At 42.2% G+C, this 19,451-nt stretch overlaps 1 protein-coding gene across 2 annotated transcripts in view; it reads left to right on the top strand.

Annotated features, from left to right (window-relative positions):
• ATP8A1 (ATPase phospholipid transporting 8A1) overlaps positions 1-19,451 on the top strand; it is a 214,776-nt gene that overhangs the window by 28,656 nt on the left and 166,669 nt on the right. For both annotated transcript variants that reach the window (XM_080910104.1, XM_080910103.1), the window contains exons 2-5: positions 4,585-4,699; positions 6,143-6,242; positions 7,121-7,219; positions 12,255-12,300. In XM_080910104.1, the coding sequence (XP_080766230.1) occupies positions 4,585-4,699; positions 6,143-6,242; positions 7,121-7,219; positions 12,255-12,300 (360 nt within the window). The remainder of the gene's footprint in view (positions 1-4,584; positions 4,700-6,142; positions 6,243-7,120; positions 7,220-12,254; positions 12,301-19,451) is intronic.

The raw sequence follows: 19,451 nt of genomic DNA, 5'->3' as shown, positions 1-19,451 counted from the left end.
GTTCTAAGTACTTTCTGGATGAACTCTCTCATCTTAAGCCAATTATTCCAGGAGGTAGACACAGTATTTCTGTCTTGGAAATTTGGACGCTAAGGAGAGTAACCACCTAATGCATCTTACTGTTTGTTTTCACATTTACCAGATATACATTCGATTGGTTTCAGAGGTCAATCCAGACCTTATTGGTACTAAGCTAGAGAAGAGAGGTCCCAGCAACAGTAAATCGATGCTTCAGGGTCTGTATGTGGGTCGTGTGCCCTCCGTACAATTTTATAGTAGGAAAAACTGCAAGCCATATTAGAGAGTGTGATAAAGATGCATTTCGTTTTCCAAGCAGGCTTCACCGTTAATGTGGCTTCAAAGCAAAGGCGGCTTAAGAGGGTGTGGCTGAGAACTCATCCTAAAACAGTGGCCTTTCTCCTGCTTCCTGTAAAGGTGGCAGATTTCTCAGGAGTCTGTAGAAGTCTGGACACATAGATTAAGAACTGCCAATAAGTTTGATGGCTTAAATGAACACATCACTAAATATCAAACAAGCCCCCTGGCTCACCAAACATATCCCAAGGGACATAAAACTCCTAAGGTATGTAATTTTTGTCCTTAAAACAGAGATGGAACTGTGTGTGGAAAGGAACATGGTATCTCTATGCCATCTTAGACTGACTTCTGTAGGGTTGAGGTGAAAGGAACTTCCCTCTTGGGTTGCTGATGCAATCACCACACACCTAGAACTGAGTCAAAGTACCACTCAGGTCTTTATGTGGCCTTCATGATTGATGATGGAAATTTTCTCCAGGTAAGGCTGCACAGACTGGTGATCTGGATCCAAGAGATGAGGCAGGAAGGTAAGCTTAAGGTTACCCTCTGAGAAACAGCAAGTTCAAGGCCAGATGACATGAGACCCTACCTTAAAACAACACAGACACTTTAAAATCATTTGCCTGGTGCACATTGGATAGCTGTCAACTTGCATGAAGAGAGTGTGTTCTCACCTCTAACCCAGTATAAGGATGAAGTCAAAATCATAACCCATTGCCCTCAAAGTGGTTCAAATAAGAGCTTTGGTTCTTTCCTTGATGAAATATAGATGAATAGGTTATTGATATAACCAGATCTGCTAATTTTTACAGCAAACAGAGACTTCAGTCCAATTAAAATAGTTAAAAACTCTTGCCTTCCACATTAGCGAAGTTCTAGGTCTTTCCCTCAGACACTGATGTGGTCTGACCCCCTCCTCACTCTCAGCATAGCTGTAGCCATTTTGTTCATGGCTGCCAGCTATTTCAGTGTTGATGTCAGCCATTGACTCAGAACAAGGTCATGCTGACCACATAACCTGTTCTGTTCTGTACGGCACGTTCTGAGGTTTGTTAATCTCAAGGAGTTTCATAAAACTTTACGTAGGACCCATAAAGTTAAAGGTCAATATGAACTTGAGTTTTGGCTTGAGTCAGAGATGACCACCGGGCAGAACCTCCTGTACCTACCCATAAGCTCACTAAGGGTTGTGTGGCTCATAAGAATACTACTAATAAGCCAAAAAGTTATGATTATGATACTCATGCTGTGTTATCTCAGTGTACTGAAATTCTCCTGTTCACCACCCATCCACCTCTCCTACCTCAGCCAGGACCACCCAGCATAAAGGTTAGCTGATAATACTTCGTCAGTAAGCCAAAATGTAATACTGCTCCCTTCCTTGCCTATGTGATTTTTTTTCCTATAAAAAAAAAACCTGTCCTGCGGGCACAATGGTACCACAGTTAGGCAGCCTTTTTGTGGTCCTGATCTGATTGTTATTAGGATGTGCATCTAATAAGCCATCCCCGTCTGACTGAGATCACACGTTTGTTTATGGAGTGACTCAAGACACCGTCCTTAGAGCATCCTGCAGATGTCTGAGGTTATGAGGCCTATGCACTTCTAGAACTAATAGTCAGTGGGGGATCAGATATATAAGGTGTTATGTGCAGTCTCTGGCCTGTAGACAGCTTGAGAGTTACAGCGTCACATCTGTGTGGACTCTGCATGTCTGCGAAGCCCCATGGCCCTGCTCAGGGAGAGTGGAGGAGTTCCCAGTAGTTCTTGCTTCCTGAGGAGCTCACTGTCTACTCTTAGTGAAAAAGTCCTTCTCTGGGTATTACACTTGATCAGTGCATCTCAGAGCCCAGTTATCCCATTTGATCAGTACATCTTAGATCTCAGTATCACCTTTGGCCAGGGCATCTCGGAGCTCTTAGTGTTCTCCATGACCCAGCCTCACATACACTGTCCTGCTCAGCGTTTTCTGACACCCAGAAGCACCCAGCCTTTTTAAAGGAATATGCCACCATTCTAGATGTAGCCTCTTTTAGAGAAGTTTCTTGTCTAATTTTCCTAGCCCCTCTGCTAATCCATTAGGATTGTTTTAATTACTCAGCTTCTTGTGCGGGGGTGGAGTGGGGGGGAGATTAGATTCTAATCCCTTTGACCCAGGAGAATACCACAGGTATTCTTGACTACAAATTTAGTTCAAAGGGGATGGACATATGACATGGGTCTTACATACCATTTGAGACTCTAGTCCAAATCTCTCAGGAGGACTGATCCATCACTCCTTGGGAAAAAAATGACCCAGGGCCAAGCTCTCAAAAGTGTAGAACTGTAAAGGATGTCCCATCTAAAGACAGTGCTCAGGAATGTCTTTCTCAGTCGATCTGTACCTTCTAATATATCGAGGCAGGGTCTTCCACCAGATCCCAAAGCTTGACAGTTCAGCCTGTCTACCTTGTCAGCTGGCTCTTGGAATCTCCTGTCTCTGCCCCCAGCAGGGATTATGGATTTGCTGCCATGGCCGCTCTGCCTTTATTTGAATTTCAGAGATCTGAACTCAGACCTTCACCATTGCACATCAAGGGCTTCACCAAAGGATCCATCTCCCGATCCCTGTGTGAAACTCGGATAATACAAAAGGAGGGGATGAAGCTTGTGTTGCATCTAAAATATGATGTAGTAATAGACCAGGACTGGGGGTGGAAAGCATCTCTGAAGCTGAAAAGTGCTTATGATGGAGATTACCTTGGACTGCATGCGACCTTCAAGACAATGGGGATAAAATATAACTCAGATCCTGGAAAGCTTAATGGCTCCCTGCCATGCAGAGAATAGGCCAAGGACTGCTTTCTCAGCCTAAGTGCTTAGTCAGCGTGATGTCTGGTCCGTTCCTACCCAGCAGCTTTCCGCTCCACCGTGCAGTGCCTCTGTGAGTCTTCTACTCCCACTATCTCTCCATCCCACAGGCGAGCTGGTTGGAACCATTTTTCACTAGCTCTTGGTTGACATTAGTATCTTTATCAGCAGCTGGAGAAGCTTCAACATGGGGCAGTGGAGGCCGCCACTTTGTCATTTGGGGCGTGTCTATTGAGCAAACATTTGTTGAGTACTTGCTGTTTGTTAACTGCTATAGAGATGAGTAACCCGGCATCTAGGGCTCCAGGCAGCTCCTATTCTGGTAGGGGGAGGCTGACTTATCACCAGAGAGCCAGAAAACCTCCTGGTAGGTGTGCTGGGTGGTGGGGGAGGACTCTGTGACCATGGCTGTGGACCCAGAGCAGTGTCACCACTGTCTTTAGCAGTGAAGGACACTTCAGTGCCTGCAGGTTTTAAGGGGAGAGTTGGCACAAAAAGGAGGAAAGGAAACACTTGGACTTCTCTCGGATACAATGTTTCTGTTGTCCTTTCACTGCACAGGAGGGTTTAACTTAATTAGATCCTGTCGGATTGATTGCTTGCTTAATTTGGCTTTGGGGTGGTGGATCAGACCCGAGGTCTTGGCAACAGCCCCTATAACCCAGTTTTCACTAGGAATAACAATGTGCCATTTGAAGGGGTTTTTTGTTGTTGTTGTTGTTGTTGTTGTTGTTGTTTTGTCCATTTGTTTCTGTTTGTTTGTTGTGTTGTTGTTGGTTTGGGGGGGTTGTTTGATTTGGTTTGGGTTTGGTGTTGTCAGTCTTCCTGCAAACTGGGAAGCATTACACTGTTCCGGTGACTGTGGGGTGGCTTATGATGATCTTGAGAATGAAGTTAGAACTTGTGCTTCTAACTGGAGGGAGTGGAGGAATGTACCAAGTTGGATCATTTTGAGGATTGTCTACTTAAACCTTAATATTTAATTTTTTTCCTATTTTCATCTAAAATGAAACAAATATTCAATATGTTTTAAGTTTTAAAGTATATTTTAGATTAATTTTTTTGAGTTTTACTTAAACTATCACACAAACTATGTCCAAAATTTTTGACTTTTGGCTATCTTTTTATGAAATTGAAGAGACCATTTGGGGCATTTACATTTTTTAAAAAAAAAGATGGAAAAATACTATTGCTTATGAAGGGGATTTTTTTATGTATATATCAAATGACACCCCTAACAAAAATTTTATATGTGTTTTACTCTTTGTTGTAAAAGAAATGTCACCAATAAGGGGCAGCCCGTGGCTTGTCAGAGTAACACATTGTAGAGTAGATTTGAAGTGTGGGCCTGGTCTGGATAAAGGTAATAAAAGGAAACGCTAAGCTTCCACCCACTAAGAAGTGTGCCTCTTTCAGGTTATGAGAAGACAGATGATGTTTCAGAGAAGACCTCACTGGCTGATCAGGAGGAAGTAAGAACCATATTCATCAACCAGCCTCAGCTGACAAAATTCTGCAACAACCACGTCAGGTCTGAAGGGCTGGGGAAGCCATGGGGGCATGGGAGGGCTGGGCGGTAGAGCAAGATGGGAGGGAAGAAAACTCCTGCCAGGTATGGTGGCACACACCTCTATTACCAGCACTCTGGAGGCAGAGGCATCTGAATCTCTCTGAGCTCAAGGCCAGCCTGGTCTACATAGTGAGTTTCAGGGTAGCCAGAGCTATACAGTGAAACTCTATTTCAGAGAGGGAGGGAGGGAGGAAGAAAAGGAGGGAGAGAAGAGGGATTCTACCTACAAGGAACATTCAGTTTAGTTAGTAACATCTACAATTTCTCTGTTTCCTATCTGTGAAAGAAACACAGGCTGCGGTGTGGCTTGTGGCAGGATGCTATTTTCTAGCCCTTATAAAGCTCTGGGCTGAGTGACCAGCATCTTAAAAAGACAAAAGGATAAAAACAAAAAATAAGACCCTGGGTGTAGGAAGGAGCAGAAGGGACATCACCTATACTCTAGTGATTTTGAATAATCAAAGCTGCCCCTTAGTGGCTGCCATCTCTCTAAACCTGTTCATGGAATGGTGTGTTATTTTTGCATGCCAAGTTTTAACAGCTTAGAAGCAATTTTTTACAACTCTAGACCAAGAACTTTTGGAGCTTTGTTTTAGCTTGAGTGGTAAAATGTGGGTTTGGATAGCTGTGATTCCTCATGGATAATAATAGAGCATGCTTCACGACTGTCTTCCTTACTACATCTGTTACTGGTTTAATTTCAACAATCAGCCAAAGACCCCACATAAGCACTAGGTTTTGAGTAGCCTTTGGCCACATGAACACCCCAACTGCTGTCCCGGTGTTACCCTAGGGCAGATTTTCCAGATTTAAGATGTGCCCATTTAAAACGAATATTTACAAGAATTGTAGGTCCTCTAGTGTCTCTGTTGAAGAGGATGGTGCATTTCTTTAATCTCCCCTCTATTTAGAAGCAAGAGGAAACGCCTAGACGTTTCCAATAGCAGCATATTTCATGTCATACTGATTCTGGCCAGAGTAGGGTCTTCAGCTTGTTCCTAGCAAGGCCATAGAGACAGTGCAGCTTAGAACAGCAGCAAAGGCTGTGTGCTGGGTTGTCTAGAAGCTGCTTGCTGATGTTTTTCTGTTGATGCGGTAGTCCAGTATCTTATCTAAAGGTGCCCCTTCTTAAGAGCTAAACCTAGTACTGTTCAGCATGATAACTGGCCAGAGAGGACAGACGATATTATGGAGAAAACTAAGCCTCTGAGATCAGGTCTTTGCTGTTTATTTTTCCAGTTCCTACGCTAACGACCCCTCACTGTGGTTTCCAAATTGGAAACTTCCCACAAATGTTGTCATCTGATCACTCCTGCCGTGGGAACAGAACTTTGAACACATGGGTGCTGATCGTGGGGGAGGGGGACCGAGCTTTATGCTTCTTTTTATTTTTTTGCTTTCTAGTACTGCAAAATACAACGTGATCACATTCCTTCCGAGGTTCCTCTATTCTCAGTTCAGAAGAGCAGCGAATTCCTTCTTTCTCTTTATTGCCCTGCTCCAGGTAAAGTTCCATCCAGTCTCCAGCCTCTGTTTGAAGCCAAGTGTGCAGGAAGTAGGAAATGCTTTGTTAAAATCTGCAGTCTCCTGAGGCTTATAGAAAGGCAGAGGTTAACTGGCTTTTCTGCATATTCAATGCCGCCGCTGCAGGCACACAGGGTTGTCTTCAGCGCTCCTCTAAGCCTTGGTGTTCAGGCTTATCCAGATGTGTGATACGGCCTATATCCTATGGCAAGAAGTGTATATTTTAGGCGTTGAAGAGAGGAGGGACCTAAATTATCCAGCTAGCTTTACTTCAGGGAAAAGTATCAATGCCAAGCAGCTCACCCTAAAAATTATCACTTAGAAAAATGACCACTTAAGTTAGTTGTTACAGATGAATAAAGGGGGGGAAATGCTCTAAAAAGTAGCAAATGTTGACTGCACTTCAGTACAGCAAAGCATAAAGAAAAGTTTAATTATTCCAGCACCAGAGGAAACAGCCCTGAAAATTGGAATGTGTCCATTTCCTCTTCTTTCTGGCTCCAAGCATTATTTTCTGACCTAGATAGCATAAAGAGATAACGAAATAAACATTATCTCATAATTGGCTTACTCCTATTAGTCTGCTTGGTCATTTCTACAGATATTTATTCTGTGTCTAAGACACTTTGATGGCAATATCTTTTATTACATGCTACTTTATCTTTTTCTAATCCGTCTCACACTGTGTTAGCTTAGGTGCTCCTTATTCACTGTGAAGCAACTTAGCTTGTTCTGCAGACACTAGTACTTGTAAGATCGGTGAGGAATGTTTTAGAGGAGCCCGTGACATCATTCTTTTACGGTTTTTATAAACAGTATGGTTCTCATTGGAGTTATCTTGCCTTTTTTCTTACTCAGCAAATTCCCGATGTGTCGCCGACGGGTCGTTACACAACACTGGTCCCTCTCTTGTTTATTTTAGCTGTAGCAGCTATCAAAGAAATAATAGAAGATATTGTAAGTATTTAATTTTTCATAAGTAAATTGGCTCAAATATATATTAAATATATTATTTTCTTAAGGTATTTAATCTATTTTAAATGCCTATTCAACTTAAGAATAAATAGAATTGCATTTCTTCTCCTGAAATCAACTTGTAACAGATTAATATTGAGGAATTCTTAGTATAGTGCTCTCTGAGGCTTATCATTTATTAGAAAAAGAAATTAACTTAAATGTAGAAATTGATTTGAAGAGAACATTACATTTGATCACTGTTTCTAATTAATTGAAATAATCTCCAAATATATATATAAATGAGGTTTTATTTTATTTTATTTTATTTATATTGCACTTTTTATTTTTAAAGTTAAATATTGTGGTTTTCACCATATTAGATACCCTGATTTCTTCTCACTCTATTTAGTAAGTATTCTGAGGTTCCTCTCCTTTATCTTGTCTTCTTGAAAGAAACAGTGAGTTTGCTATTTTTAGCTCTCCATGATAGAAAGAAGTCAGTGTCCCCTTTGTAAAATGAACTCCCCCAAATATCTTTAGACTTTTTCTATGTTATATTTTAACTGTTGTGTCTGAGGAAGCCAACGCCGTGTTTTATAATGCGGGTTTCTGATGTTTCTCATTGTTTAGTAGTACTTCTTTGCATGACTAAAATGACCTCCGATTGGGCTTTAGAAGGGTCAGAGCTGAGGAGACTGAGGAAGTCCTTATCAGTGCCCAGCCCCAAATCTCACAAATAATAATACTACTACTTCTACAATGTTACTTTATCAGCATTATTTGAAAGAGTAAAAATATTGAATCGGAACATGTGCTAGAATTAGTCATTAGATGCCCTCTCTGTGGTCTCCAGGCTCTGAGTATTAGTGGTTGTTGAGGCTATGTGACTCTGTCCATGTGTCTAAGACACTGTGGTCCTCTTGATTGGTGACATCCTTCTTGGAGCCACTGGCTGGAGATGGGAGGACTTCTCTTTCCTTAGATTGTTCCCCTACTTCCAGTCTTTAAGCTGTGGTTAGCTTTGACAGCCTCTGGGGGCTGGTCCTCACTATCATTTTTGTCTCTTTCTTTGACTTATGTACTCTTTCCTTTCTTTAACCCCATTTTTCTGTAATTCATTAGTCGTTGTGCCATTAGTTTGGGCTTGCTTCTTTATTTGTTCTTTCTTTAACCTGCTCAATAACTTCAAGAGCTCTCCATTTATCACATGGAAGCTGGATCTGGAGAGATGGCGGCTCAGTGCTTGATGACGTGCTCCAGGTCAGGACCTGAGTTTGGTCCTAAGCACCAGTGTCAGGAAGTTCAGCCATCTATATGCATTCCAGGGACGGGGTATCCTCCTTGTCCTTTGTGGGCACCCATGCTCATGCGTACATCCTCACTTACAGATATAGTCATTTAAAGTAGGAATACACCCTTTGAAATGACACACATAGATTCTACTAAAAGAATGTTGTAAAATACAAGATTTTGAAAGGGAAAGGGAAAGGAAACTAGGGCTTTATTTCAGAGGTCATAGACACTGTCGCAGAAAGTGGTGGGAGCAAAAGTCCATCCCAGGTTGTGTTCTCAATCCAGAGAGTCACCAGCAGTGATAAAAGTAACATTTACTGTGTTTCTGGGTTCCGTACACTTGTTCCCTGTCCATTGTATTTATTAGATGGTATAGTAGGCCACTAAGGTACAGCTGATCTTCTTCCAAGTTTTCAAATGAGAAACAATAGTCAGAAGGTCAAAGTTGCTTGCCAGAGGTCAGCCACCGAGAGCCAGAGTGTTGGAGTTCAGTCATGGCAATTTGGGTGGAGCCTCACATGTTAACAGTCTTCTGTGCTGCTCTTCAATCTTCTCTATCTGTGGTATCTTCACACCATCTTTCAAAATATGCAGTAAATAGAATTGTACTCAAGAAGTATTTTTAATAGAGCATAATACAATAGTTGGGTGTCATTAGAAAGAAACTAATTAGACAACGCTTAGAAAGTATCATCTTCATATTATGAGGCAATATGCTAGAGGTTTTAGAGAAACTATTGTCCTAATAGACACTGGCTATAGGGATTGGTTAACATGTAGTATAGATTCAACTATGCAGTTTGTATAGTTGTATATGTACAGATAGTAGTCCAGAGGCGAGAACAAAAGAAGTAATCATTTAAGTAGCCAAACAAAGAACCATTTATATGATGACTTAAAATGAGTCATATATTCAATCATTCACTCAACAGAAACAAAAAGACACTGTATAGGTGCCTATCATTGTATAGTATATAAATTAGGATGTGTTTAAGCTTTGTTGTGCTGTTAATCATATGCAGTATGTCAGTGGTCCAATATATGTCTGTTATCTGCTTACTGAAAGACAATGTGGTTGCTAGAGACAGGCAGTGAGAACCCTTGTTCCATGTAGTCACTGGGGGTACAAACTTAATTAAATCTCCTGGATAGAATGGAAGGGTTCATTGTAGCAGAGAAAGACAGAGGGACTAGAAATCGCACTTTTTAAGTGCCTGGGCCATCAATGGTAACAACATCTGTTTGCAGGTGTTACAATAAATAATGTCCTTATACTGTCTTTGCATCCATAGACTTACAGATACTTGTGAAGACTAATTATGTCTTCCACCTATACCTCAGAAATAACACAGCTTATAGTCTAAGAAAACATATATTAGCATTGTTTGTACATTTTTAGAGTAAAATCAAAGATTTGTATGTGAAATAGTAAAGTCTTATCCATTCAGATTCTTTGCATAGATTAGTATAATGTGTGGTTTTATTTTTTGTGTTAATAAAAAATATATATGTCATATATACAAATATATAGACAAAAATAAACATATACATGCCTGAAATACTCCAAATTGATGGAAATCTCTTTTCAAAACCTTTGTCATAATGAATGCCAATTCTCGTGGCAAGAATCAGAATTTGAGTTGTTCATTAGAACTATATTTAAAACTATAAAAAATATTCTCTTTTTGCCAGAAAAGTGTTAAACATTTGTAGACTCCATTCATTGCAAAGTGATTAGTTATGCGAAGTCTGTGAGGTGCAGGTACCAAAGAGCAGACATGTGCTGCCGAGGAGAAGTCTGACTGCAGATGGCCATCTAGTAGAAGAAGTAGGCCATAAAGCAGTCACCAGGCTTGCTTTAGGATTAAATAAACATGTGATGTCCTTAGGGTCATGAACAGCAAGCAGTGATAAAGTGTCACATGACCTGGTAACATTCAAAGGTCCTTTCACTAGGGGATTTTATAAAAAGAGCAGTTTTTTTAACTAACAAGTTATACTATTTCAATAGCTGGTATTTTTTAAAAAAGGATACATTAGAGCGAGTGGTGTTTTCCAGATGGTGAAAAGTCTAAAAAAGAATTCGGTGAATATTTCAAAATCAAGTTGTCAAGATTTCTCATTACCTAACATGCTGCATTCCCTACTTATTTGGCTAATTTTCTCTCTAACCATTGTCTAGTCCATGACCTCAAGGAATTTGGGCTCTTGTACATTGCTGTGCCCTCAGGAGTATTAATGGAGCCCGGGGGCCGAGTGAGTGTCTAATAAATAATTAGCAGGGAGGGGAGCTAGACAGGGAGCAAAAATGTACAGGTGGGTTTGAAGATTTTATGTGGATTCTTGGTTCCATCTCTGGGCTAAAGTAACAGACTGCAACATTCACATACTTCAGGGCCCCCTTTGAAACAGAGAAGGGGCAGAAACAGTGGAGGGTGGGAGGATGGGTGGGGGACTATAGGCAGCCCCAGTGAAGGGCTCGGTATGGAAAAGCTGAGCTAACTTAGAGGAGAAGTGAGAAAAAGCAGAGAGCAAGCCTTGACTCATCTCCTCTCAGGAGAGCAGACCAGAGGCACATGGAAAACACTGCTGTGTGTTGTGTAGCTCACGGGCTGATACTTTGATGAACCCATCCACACCCTTACAATGAACCCTTCCACACCCTTACTGTGGGTAACTCTTGATCCACTCATCCTAGCTACAGCTGTGTCTCAGAGGTGTGCGCTGACTGCACACATTTCTCTCGGGAAATGTTTTTCACTGCGATTTTTGAATACCTAACTTTTCTCAAGTGGAAAACTTAGGCACCTGTGTTTGATCTCAATGCTTACCGCTAAGAGCAGGCTTGGGCTAAGACAGGATCTTTGAAAACAAAGGGTTAATTGACACTCAGCACTTTCCTGCCCTATTATTTGTTTAGTGTGCTTTTCTCTGTGCTATTAAGATTAGACAGAAGCCACAGCATCAATGACAGAGGAAATAGTAGCCCTAGAGTGGCCCCTTGTCATGAGCACCTTGCCCTTCTTCTGGCTTTCTGGTTATTGGTTTTTGCTGTCGGTTATGGTGTTTGTTTTACTCTTCTAAAATCTTGGTTGAGGTAACTTTTCAAACTCACCTGTCTCAGACAAACATCACCTATCTGCTCACTCCTCACCCTCATGGGTGCTTTGGGAACGAAGAGGATTAGAATCATCTATTCGTCGGTGGTCCCCGGTCGAACTAGGCGTTAGTGTGATCACTAAGAGAAGGGACTGTACTAAAAGCGGTAGCTGAACTTGTTTCTAGTTGTCAACTGGCACCAGCACACCTTCCTATCATGGAGAATGCACTCAGCTTAGTCAGATAATGAGTTTCACACAAAGCTGAAAACACTTTAATCCCATTATTAAGTGGTAGTTACTATACACAGTTCTCTTGGGCAATCTTCTGAGTGAGTTATTTAAGCAGTAGACTGAATCTGACTTTCGCTTTTTTTTTTTTTTTCTAGTTTGATTTAAAATGTTATTCTACCTCTTGGCTATTTAAGAACTTTCCGAGGGCCCCAAACCTGTGCTACCAGGGCGAAGTCCTGTAGGAGGAAGCAGGGGGTGCTCTAACAACACCCCCACTTAAGAGTGTAGAAAGACAAAATACCGAGGAGGAGGAGGCCTGAGTTAAAAGATCTTTGTTTACTCTGGTACCATTCTGCTTGATGGATCTCCTTCAGTTTTTCACTGAAATTTTGTTTTGTTCTAAACTTTAGAAACGACATAAAGCTGACAATGCTGTGAACAAGAAACAGACACAAGGTAGGACCGTTATGTCTTCTTTCTTCTGCTTACCAAGCTTGCTCACTGCCATGTCTGCAGACGCTTCACTTACATGTGATTCAGTTGAGAATACTCTATTGTGTCGGAATCCTTTCTGTCCTAGCTCAGCTTCCTTAGCAGGTAACTTCCCATGAGAGTGATAGTTTTGAAAAAGCCATATTTCAACATATGTGTTTCTAACCTTTGTGCTTCTAAATATATTTTCGATAAGGTCTAAAGTTTTCCTTTATGTTAAAACTATAAAAAATTGCTTTATTTTATTTGTGAAGAGTGTTGGCTATAGAAATGATTGTAAGTTATCTAAAGTTTTGTTACTTGTGTGAAACCCACTTGAGTTATTCCATGAAGGCAGATGGAATTACCCACTGAAATAATGCACACAGTTAAAACCAGGCCAGCTTCTGAATGGGCGTGGCATTTACAGCCTTTTATGGTGTAGACCAACCAAAATGACCTTCAACACAGGCCAAGAGGACCATGGCTCTTAGATTTTTAAAAAGTATCTAGAACTTGAAAGCAGACATCTTAGGCCAACTCTGAGCTTGCTCCCACTGAGAAACTCCTCTCCTTCAGCAGCTGTCCGGTGAGAAGGAAACCAGGTACCTTTTAGCATCGCCTAGTCAGTAAGCACAGTATCTACTGTTGCTCCTGTCGGGGAGGCTCTATGTCAGGGGTCTCAACCTGTGGATCGAGACCCCTGGGAGGGTCATATATCAGATATCGTTATACTTAGATCAGATATCAATTCATGATGATTCATATCAGTAGCAAAATTACAGTTATGAAGTAGCAATGAAATGTGGCTGGGGATCAGCACAGCATGAGGAACTGTATTAAAGAGTCCCAGTGTTAAGAAGGTTGAAAAGCACTGCTCTATTTTCTCCCCCTTTCTCACCACTTCCTACCAAAGACCACATCTGCTAGGTTTTATATATATATATATATATATATATATATATATATATATATATATATATATATATACATTTGAAGAGGATGTGTTTATTAGCATAAATATTTAGAGTCTCTACTTAAAGATTAATTCTATGAGGATATAAGAGAAGAACAAGTGGAATGTTAACTTTGAAGAGCTTGCAACTTCTTCATTAAGATACATACATGGGGGGAAAGGCTTAAGTACAATATTAGAGACTTGGGAAGATGATGGCGATTGGGCTATACCATTTCAATGAGTCATTGGAGTTTTGTGTCAAATAGTATTCCCATGTCTGAGGCTGTAAAGCCCCAAAATGGAAAAAATCCTGGATCATCACAAGCTAGGTGTTAAATTTGGGGAAGACTGGATGAATAGAGAGGTATGGGGTTAAGTGGGAAGGGGGAAGAGAAGACAGCCTGGGAAACAAAAACATCACCTGATTGCTGGATCATGCTATTATTAGAGTGACCCAGTGCTGAGTGCTCCTAAGAGATTCCCCTATCAGAGAGAAACAGACACATGATTTCAACCATTGGCTAGTGTCATGTTTTATGAGACCTTAAATGCCAGGCGAAAGAGATTCCAGCTTTCCTTGTCTGTTCTCAGTAGCTATAGCTAAGGAGTAGAATGAACAGTAGAGGATAAAGAACAGAAAGGATCATGGGAGAGGAACAGGAAGCTACTCCAGAAGTTTAGATGCAAAGGAGCAGTCATAAGGACAAGGCGGGTGAGGGGCTGTCTAGATACCCAGGTGCTGGTGTTCTGACAGTGAGCAGCTCCTGCAATTGTCATCACGTTGCTGAGAATATTCAGTGGCAGCCTTTGAAGCACAGCTACGCAAGTACTTTTCTAGTACACAATTTCCACTCCCAGAGGGCTCTGGTCTTCAGTGACCGGTGGTAGGTCTTTTGCAAGCCTTGCAAGACAGTTGTCGTAGTTGTACGAATTTAGTTACACGCACTTTGTGTCGGAGGGACCCTGATTACTTATATCTCCACTTGCCAAAATGTTCCTGTTCAGGTACAGCAAATTCTTTGTGGGTTTTTCCTGGGTTTTTCCATCCTCTACATGAGGTTCCGGGATGATCCAGGATTCTCTCTTCTGACTGCAAATGGAGACCTGTGAGAGAAGGCTTCCCCACAAAGTGTAAATGAGACTAGCTTATGAAATGAACGGTACAGACTCAGCCACGGGAACCAGGTTACTTGGAAGTCCCATAGCCAAGAAATAATGCTGATGCTTTTGGAGTTCTTGCCTGCATGATTGGCATCTTCCTGCTTAGCCTCCCCTAGTCTGAGCGCTGGTATTCTTGGTTTGGCAGACGATGGGAGATAAGAAAACTGTTGGAACAGGATGCTATTTGCTGTCAGATAACTCAAATTACTTAATAGGACAGCCATCTGTTGTCATTAGACTGGAGTGAAACTCGGTTTTCTGTATTGAGGCAGTGGTCGGTTTGTGGGGGGGGGGATATTTATGACGGGTGATTAATTTTGACAGAGATTTAAAGCATGAAGCTTAGACTTTTCTAAATGTTTGCCAAGACATGATGCATGAGAGGATGCCTTCTCCTCCAGTGCCTGGGTTCACTCTTGGGTATTCCTAGAGTGTTCTCTCATCTTTTGTGTAGGACACTGAAAAGTCTCCCCATTGTGTCATTCTAGTCACCTCTATAGACTCCAAACAAAAAGTGATAATTCATTTCCAACATTTTCAGCCGCTTAGCTATAGATTGCTGACGGTCTGGCACCTCGTTTTGACCAGCTAAATGAAGTTGGCTCCGACTCAGAACTTTGCAACTAGGCTTTAAGTTTGAGCTTGTCCTCAATATGTTTGGAGAAATTCTGCCTCTTGCCTTAGAGATCCATATGTTGGCTGAGCAGATGGCTTAGGGATATGACAAATGCGACGTTCCTATTATTTTCCAAGAACCTAGTTTCAGAGAAGGGCAGAGCGTACACTGATGCTAACAAGCTCAGGTATGCACGAGTCTGGGTGAGTTTTGTGGTCTGTTGCTTTTTTTTTAAATACCTGGTTGCTACTGTAAAGGTGTTGTGTACATGACAGACAGGAACACTGCAGAGGACAGAACTGTCTCTTGCTTATCTATAGATTAGGGTCTTGTCTTAGCAGATGCTGCTGCATGCAGCACATGCATATGTGGTGTGTGTGTGTGTGTGTGTGTGTGTGTGTGTGTATGAGCATGTGCACGCACTCGAGTACACACTCACTTTACGGGCACTGATCTAATAAGAGCGTGGTGGGAGCTCTCACACTTTCTGACCTTCACCGGTGGGCATTGCGCCATCTCCGTGCCCTGTCTTTGCCTCCTGTGAACACCCAACTCGGTATCTACTTATCACTTCTATTATTCAAAGCCCTAGGGGGGGGGCTGTACTGGAGTGCATCTAAATTACCTCTGCCTCCTCTGATTTCTTCTTTCCAGCTCAGTTTTCTTGTACGCACGTGTGCTCGTGACATACACACACACACACACACACACACACACACACACACACACTCATACACACACAGAGGTGTCAGGGGGGTCTCTCCTTGTCTCCCATGAACTGGGTTGTTTATGCCAAACCCAACTCTGTGGACTAGACAGTTGTCACTGCTGCTGTAATGTGGACACTGAAGCCGATCTCCATGGGGATTTATTATGGTGGTTCTGCTAGCTCTGTCTTTAAATGTTGAAACCATGTCTCCAGTTTCCTGTGGAATGCTATGAGAATCTCATGTAAAATCATGACATAGAGAGGACTGGGGAAAGACTAAGATAGTTAGACATAAGACCTAAGAGCCTGAGCACAGACTAAGATATTTGGAAAAATTTGTAATTCTCAAGTGAATGGAAGTACTGTTTTAAAACCCCAGGTTTGGACATACTCCCTACAGGATACTGTATGTATGTCCTGAATGTGAGGTGTGGGAGACAGAGGCACCTGCTGACCCCCTGGCTTGATTTTGTAGTTGGATGAGAGCTGATATTACTACACTTAGTTTTCATAATACCGTCTCTTACTATAACAGTAGGTATTTTGTGGGAAAAAAAAGCACGTCTTTGTTTAATGAACTTGGCTCTGTAATTTAATTTTGTAGAAAAGACAATATGAAATTCTTTTAAGCTGGCTGTTGGGATTCTGTAAACCCGTCCCCTCAACTAACCTGGCAGTAGATGCTCCGCCCCAGTGACCTGACACTATAAAAGGGACTGCTTGACCCCTCCTCACTCTCTTGCTCTTGCTCTCTTGCAGCCTTGCTCTCCCCCATCCCTCCTCTTCCCCTTCCCTTCCCCCCCTCTCCCTCCATGTGCTCATGGCCCGCCTCTACTTTTCCTCTCCTCTATTCCTCTACTTCCCTCTCTCTCTGCATCTACTACCCTCTTAACTCTCCCATGACTTGAATAAACTCTATTCTGTACTATACCATCATGTGACTGGTCCCTCAGGGGAAAGGGATTCCCAACATGGGCCCCTCAGAGGCATCTCCCTTGCCCCCCAAGACCTCGCCGCACCGCACCTCCATGTATGCCCTCCACTCTCTTCATCCTTTCCCTAACACTGGGCACACTGCTGGTTTTTTTTTTTTTTAAAAAGATTCATTTTATTATTTTATTTTATGTGTATAGACATCTTGTCTGTATATATGTCTGTGTACACGTGTGCCTGATGCCTGTAGAGGTCTGAAGAGGGCACTGGATTGCCTTGAACTGGAGTTAGGATGATTATAGACCACCACCCCAGGTCCTCCACAAGAGCAACAAGTGCTCTAAACCTATGAGCCCCCTCTCTATCCCTCCTAATCTAAGCACACTGTAAATCTCACACGCTGACCTACACCTCGAATTTCCTCCCTAATACTGCACAGACCTTTTCAGGAGAGGAAGGTCGCGATTATCGTCACACTAGCAGGAGCCTGTGGTGCCAGAACTTGTTGGCTGCTTCCTGCCCCTGGAAACCACTTTTAGAGTCCTCTGGAGAAAAGGCATTGAGGTGTCGTCTGGGTAATCCATCTGAAGGGACCCACTAATAGGACAGTTCATCTGCTTCAGTGCACTTCAGAGCTGACAAAGGAGTAACATAACGCCAACTCACGGGCTATTGAAAAGAGAGGGGCAGTGCCCTCTGCCCCACTGCAGGCTCCCCACATACAATGGGCTCCTCCCATCCAGTAAGCCTGAGCATGCTACCTTACTGCACGAACATCAGCTTACCTGTATACAGTTCTTAGAAAGGATTGTTTTGAGAGTCACATGCATGGATAATGTGAATAACCTCACACATCTCAAAAGATGGTAATATTTCCAAATTAATTTGAATGTCTTAGGATTGTGGGTAAATTGGGTCAATGGGAAATCCTCCACTATAAACTTGGATAGGGAAGTGGTATTTATTTGTGGAGAAATACAGTCCAGCTTGTATTTCATTTCTCCAATAAATAAAAGATGTACACAGAGGAACCAAACCCACTGTGTGTGTGTGTCACACACACACACACACACACACACACACACACACACACACATATATATATATATATATATATATATATACATTCTGAGAACAGTTTAATGGACAGGAGTCTGACTTCAGAGTTGCTGCTTTACCTAGCTCTTGGTTTTTCTTCCTGTGTGGGCATACCTCTCTTTCCTGGGAAAGAATAGGTATGATTCAAATACATGTAAGGCATTTGTTGTTTTTCTGTAGTAAGTCTGTCTTGAACAACTTCCCAGTGCTAAGACCTGTGCAGAATTACAAAAGGTGTTCATCCCCGACCGGCAGGACATTAGGGCCAGAAAGGGAAGATAAAATGAAGGTGGATATACAAGCCAGAGAGAGTATTGAGGACCATCTGAGAGAAGTGGAATCCATAAATGACATTTGGGAGTTTCACGACAAATGAATGGTAAACCACTGAGCGGAAGGCTTAGGATGCTAACTGTGGGTAAAAGGCTACTGTGGACAGCTCTGTGGAATGTGGGCAGGTGAGGTTACACCTGGGAATAGCAAATGGTTTGTTTTGACAACTGCTGAGATGTACGTTGAGGAAGCAACAAGAGCACATGGATAAAGATAAGTCAGGCTCATGCATGTTTAGGGGAGCTTTATAAAACCCTGGTAAGAAGGCTAGAGGAATTGTTGAAGGGTTTGACCAGATTGCCGGTATGATTTTAAAAGTAGTAGACAGCCATGTAGGGCAGGACAAGGTACAGAAATGGCCTTGTTTTTAATTGATTAGGGATAGGAACTAGGGTGGCGACTAGGAAGACAGAAGGGAACCTGTAGTGGTTAGATTCCCCTGGGCTGGAGGTGAGGGAGGAAACTCTGCCAAGTTTTAGTGCTGACTTAAAAGACCAGGCCTGAAATAGCCATGCCACCCTGCTTATCAAAAGTCACAGGGCTTTATAGCTTTGGACTAAGTCTATTTCCAATTTTTAACAGAACAACAATTGAGAAGCTTTAAAAAACAAAAGCCAAGGAATTGAGACATGATTCGTGAGGCCTGGCAGGTAGATTTTTCTTGTAAGAAATTTCTCAATGAAGTAAAGAAAAAGGCTTATGATCTAATGGGTACTAGAGGTATCGAGAGTAGAGGATTTTGGACACTAGAGGTATTGAGATTAGAAGATTGTGGGTACTAGAGTTATTGAGAGTAGAGGATTGTGGGTACTAGAGGTATTGAGAGTAGAGGATTGTGGGTACGAGAGGTATTGAGAGTAGAGAATTGTGGATACTAGTGGTATTGAGAGTAGAGAATTGTGGGTACTAGAGGTATAGGGAATAGAGGATTGCTAGCCCTGTGCCCTAGTCCTGTTACTTCCTCTGGGTTAGGATTCTGTCTAAACTCCACCCCACAGTTACCTGGCAACAGCCAGCTATGCTCTGCCCCACAGTTTCCTGGCACTATAAAAGGGGCTGCTTCCCTCACTTCACTCTCCTGTTCTTGCTTCTCTTGCTTTTACCCCTTTGTCCCTCCTCTCTCCATTCCCTTCTCCCCTCTCTCTCCACATGCTCATGGCTGGCCTCTTCTCTTCTTTTTCTTCTCCTCTTCTCTCTGCCCCCACTACCTTCTTAACTCCCCTCTCTGTGCCCTGAATAAACTATCCTATACTATACCATTGTGTGTCTGGTCCCTCAAGGTGAAGGGATGAGCAACATGGACCTGCCAGAGGTGCGCATTTGCCCTC

Source organism: Micromys minutus (genome assembly GCF_963924665.1).
Source record: "Micromys minutus genome assembly, chromosome: 1".
Taxonomy (NCBI): Eukaryota; Metazoa; Chordata; class Mammalia; order Rodentia; family Muridae; genus Micromys; species Micromys minutus.
The sequence above is the reverse complement of the archived record's forward strand: the minus strand, read 5'-3'. Positions and strand labels throughout refer to the sequence as shown.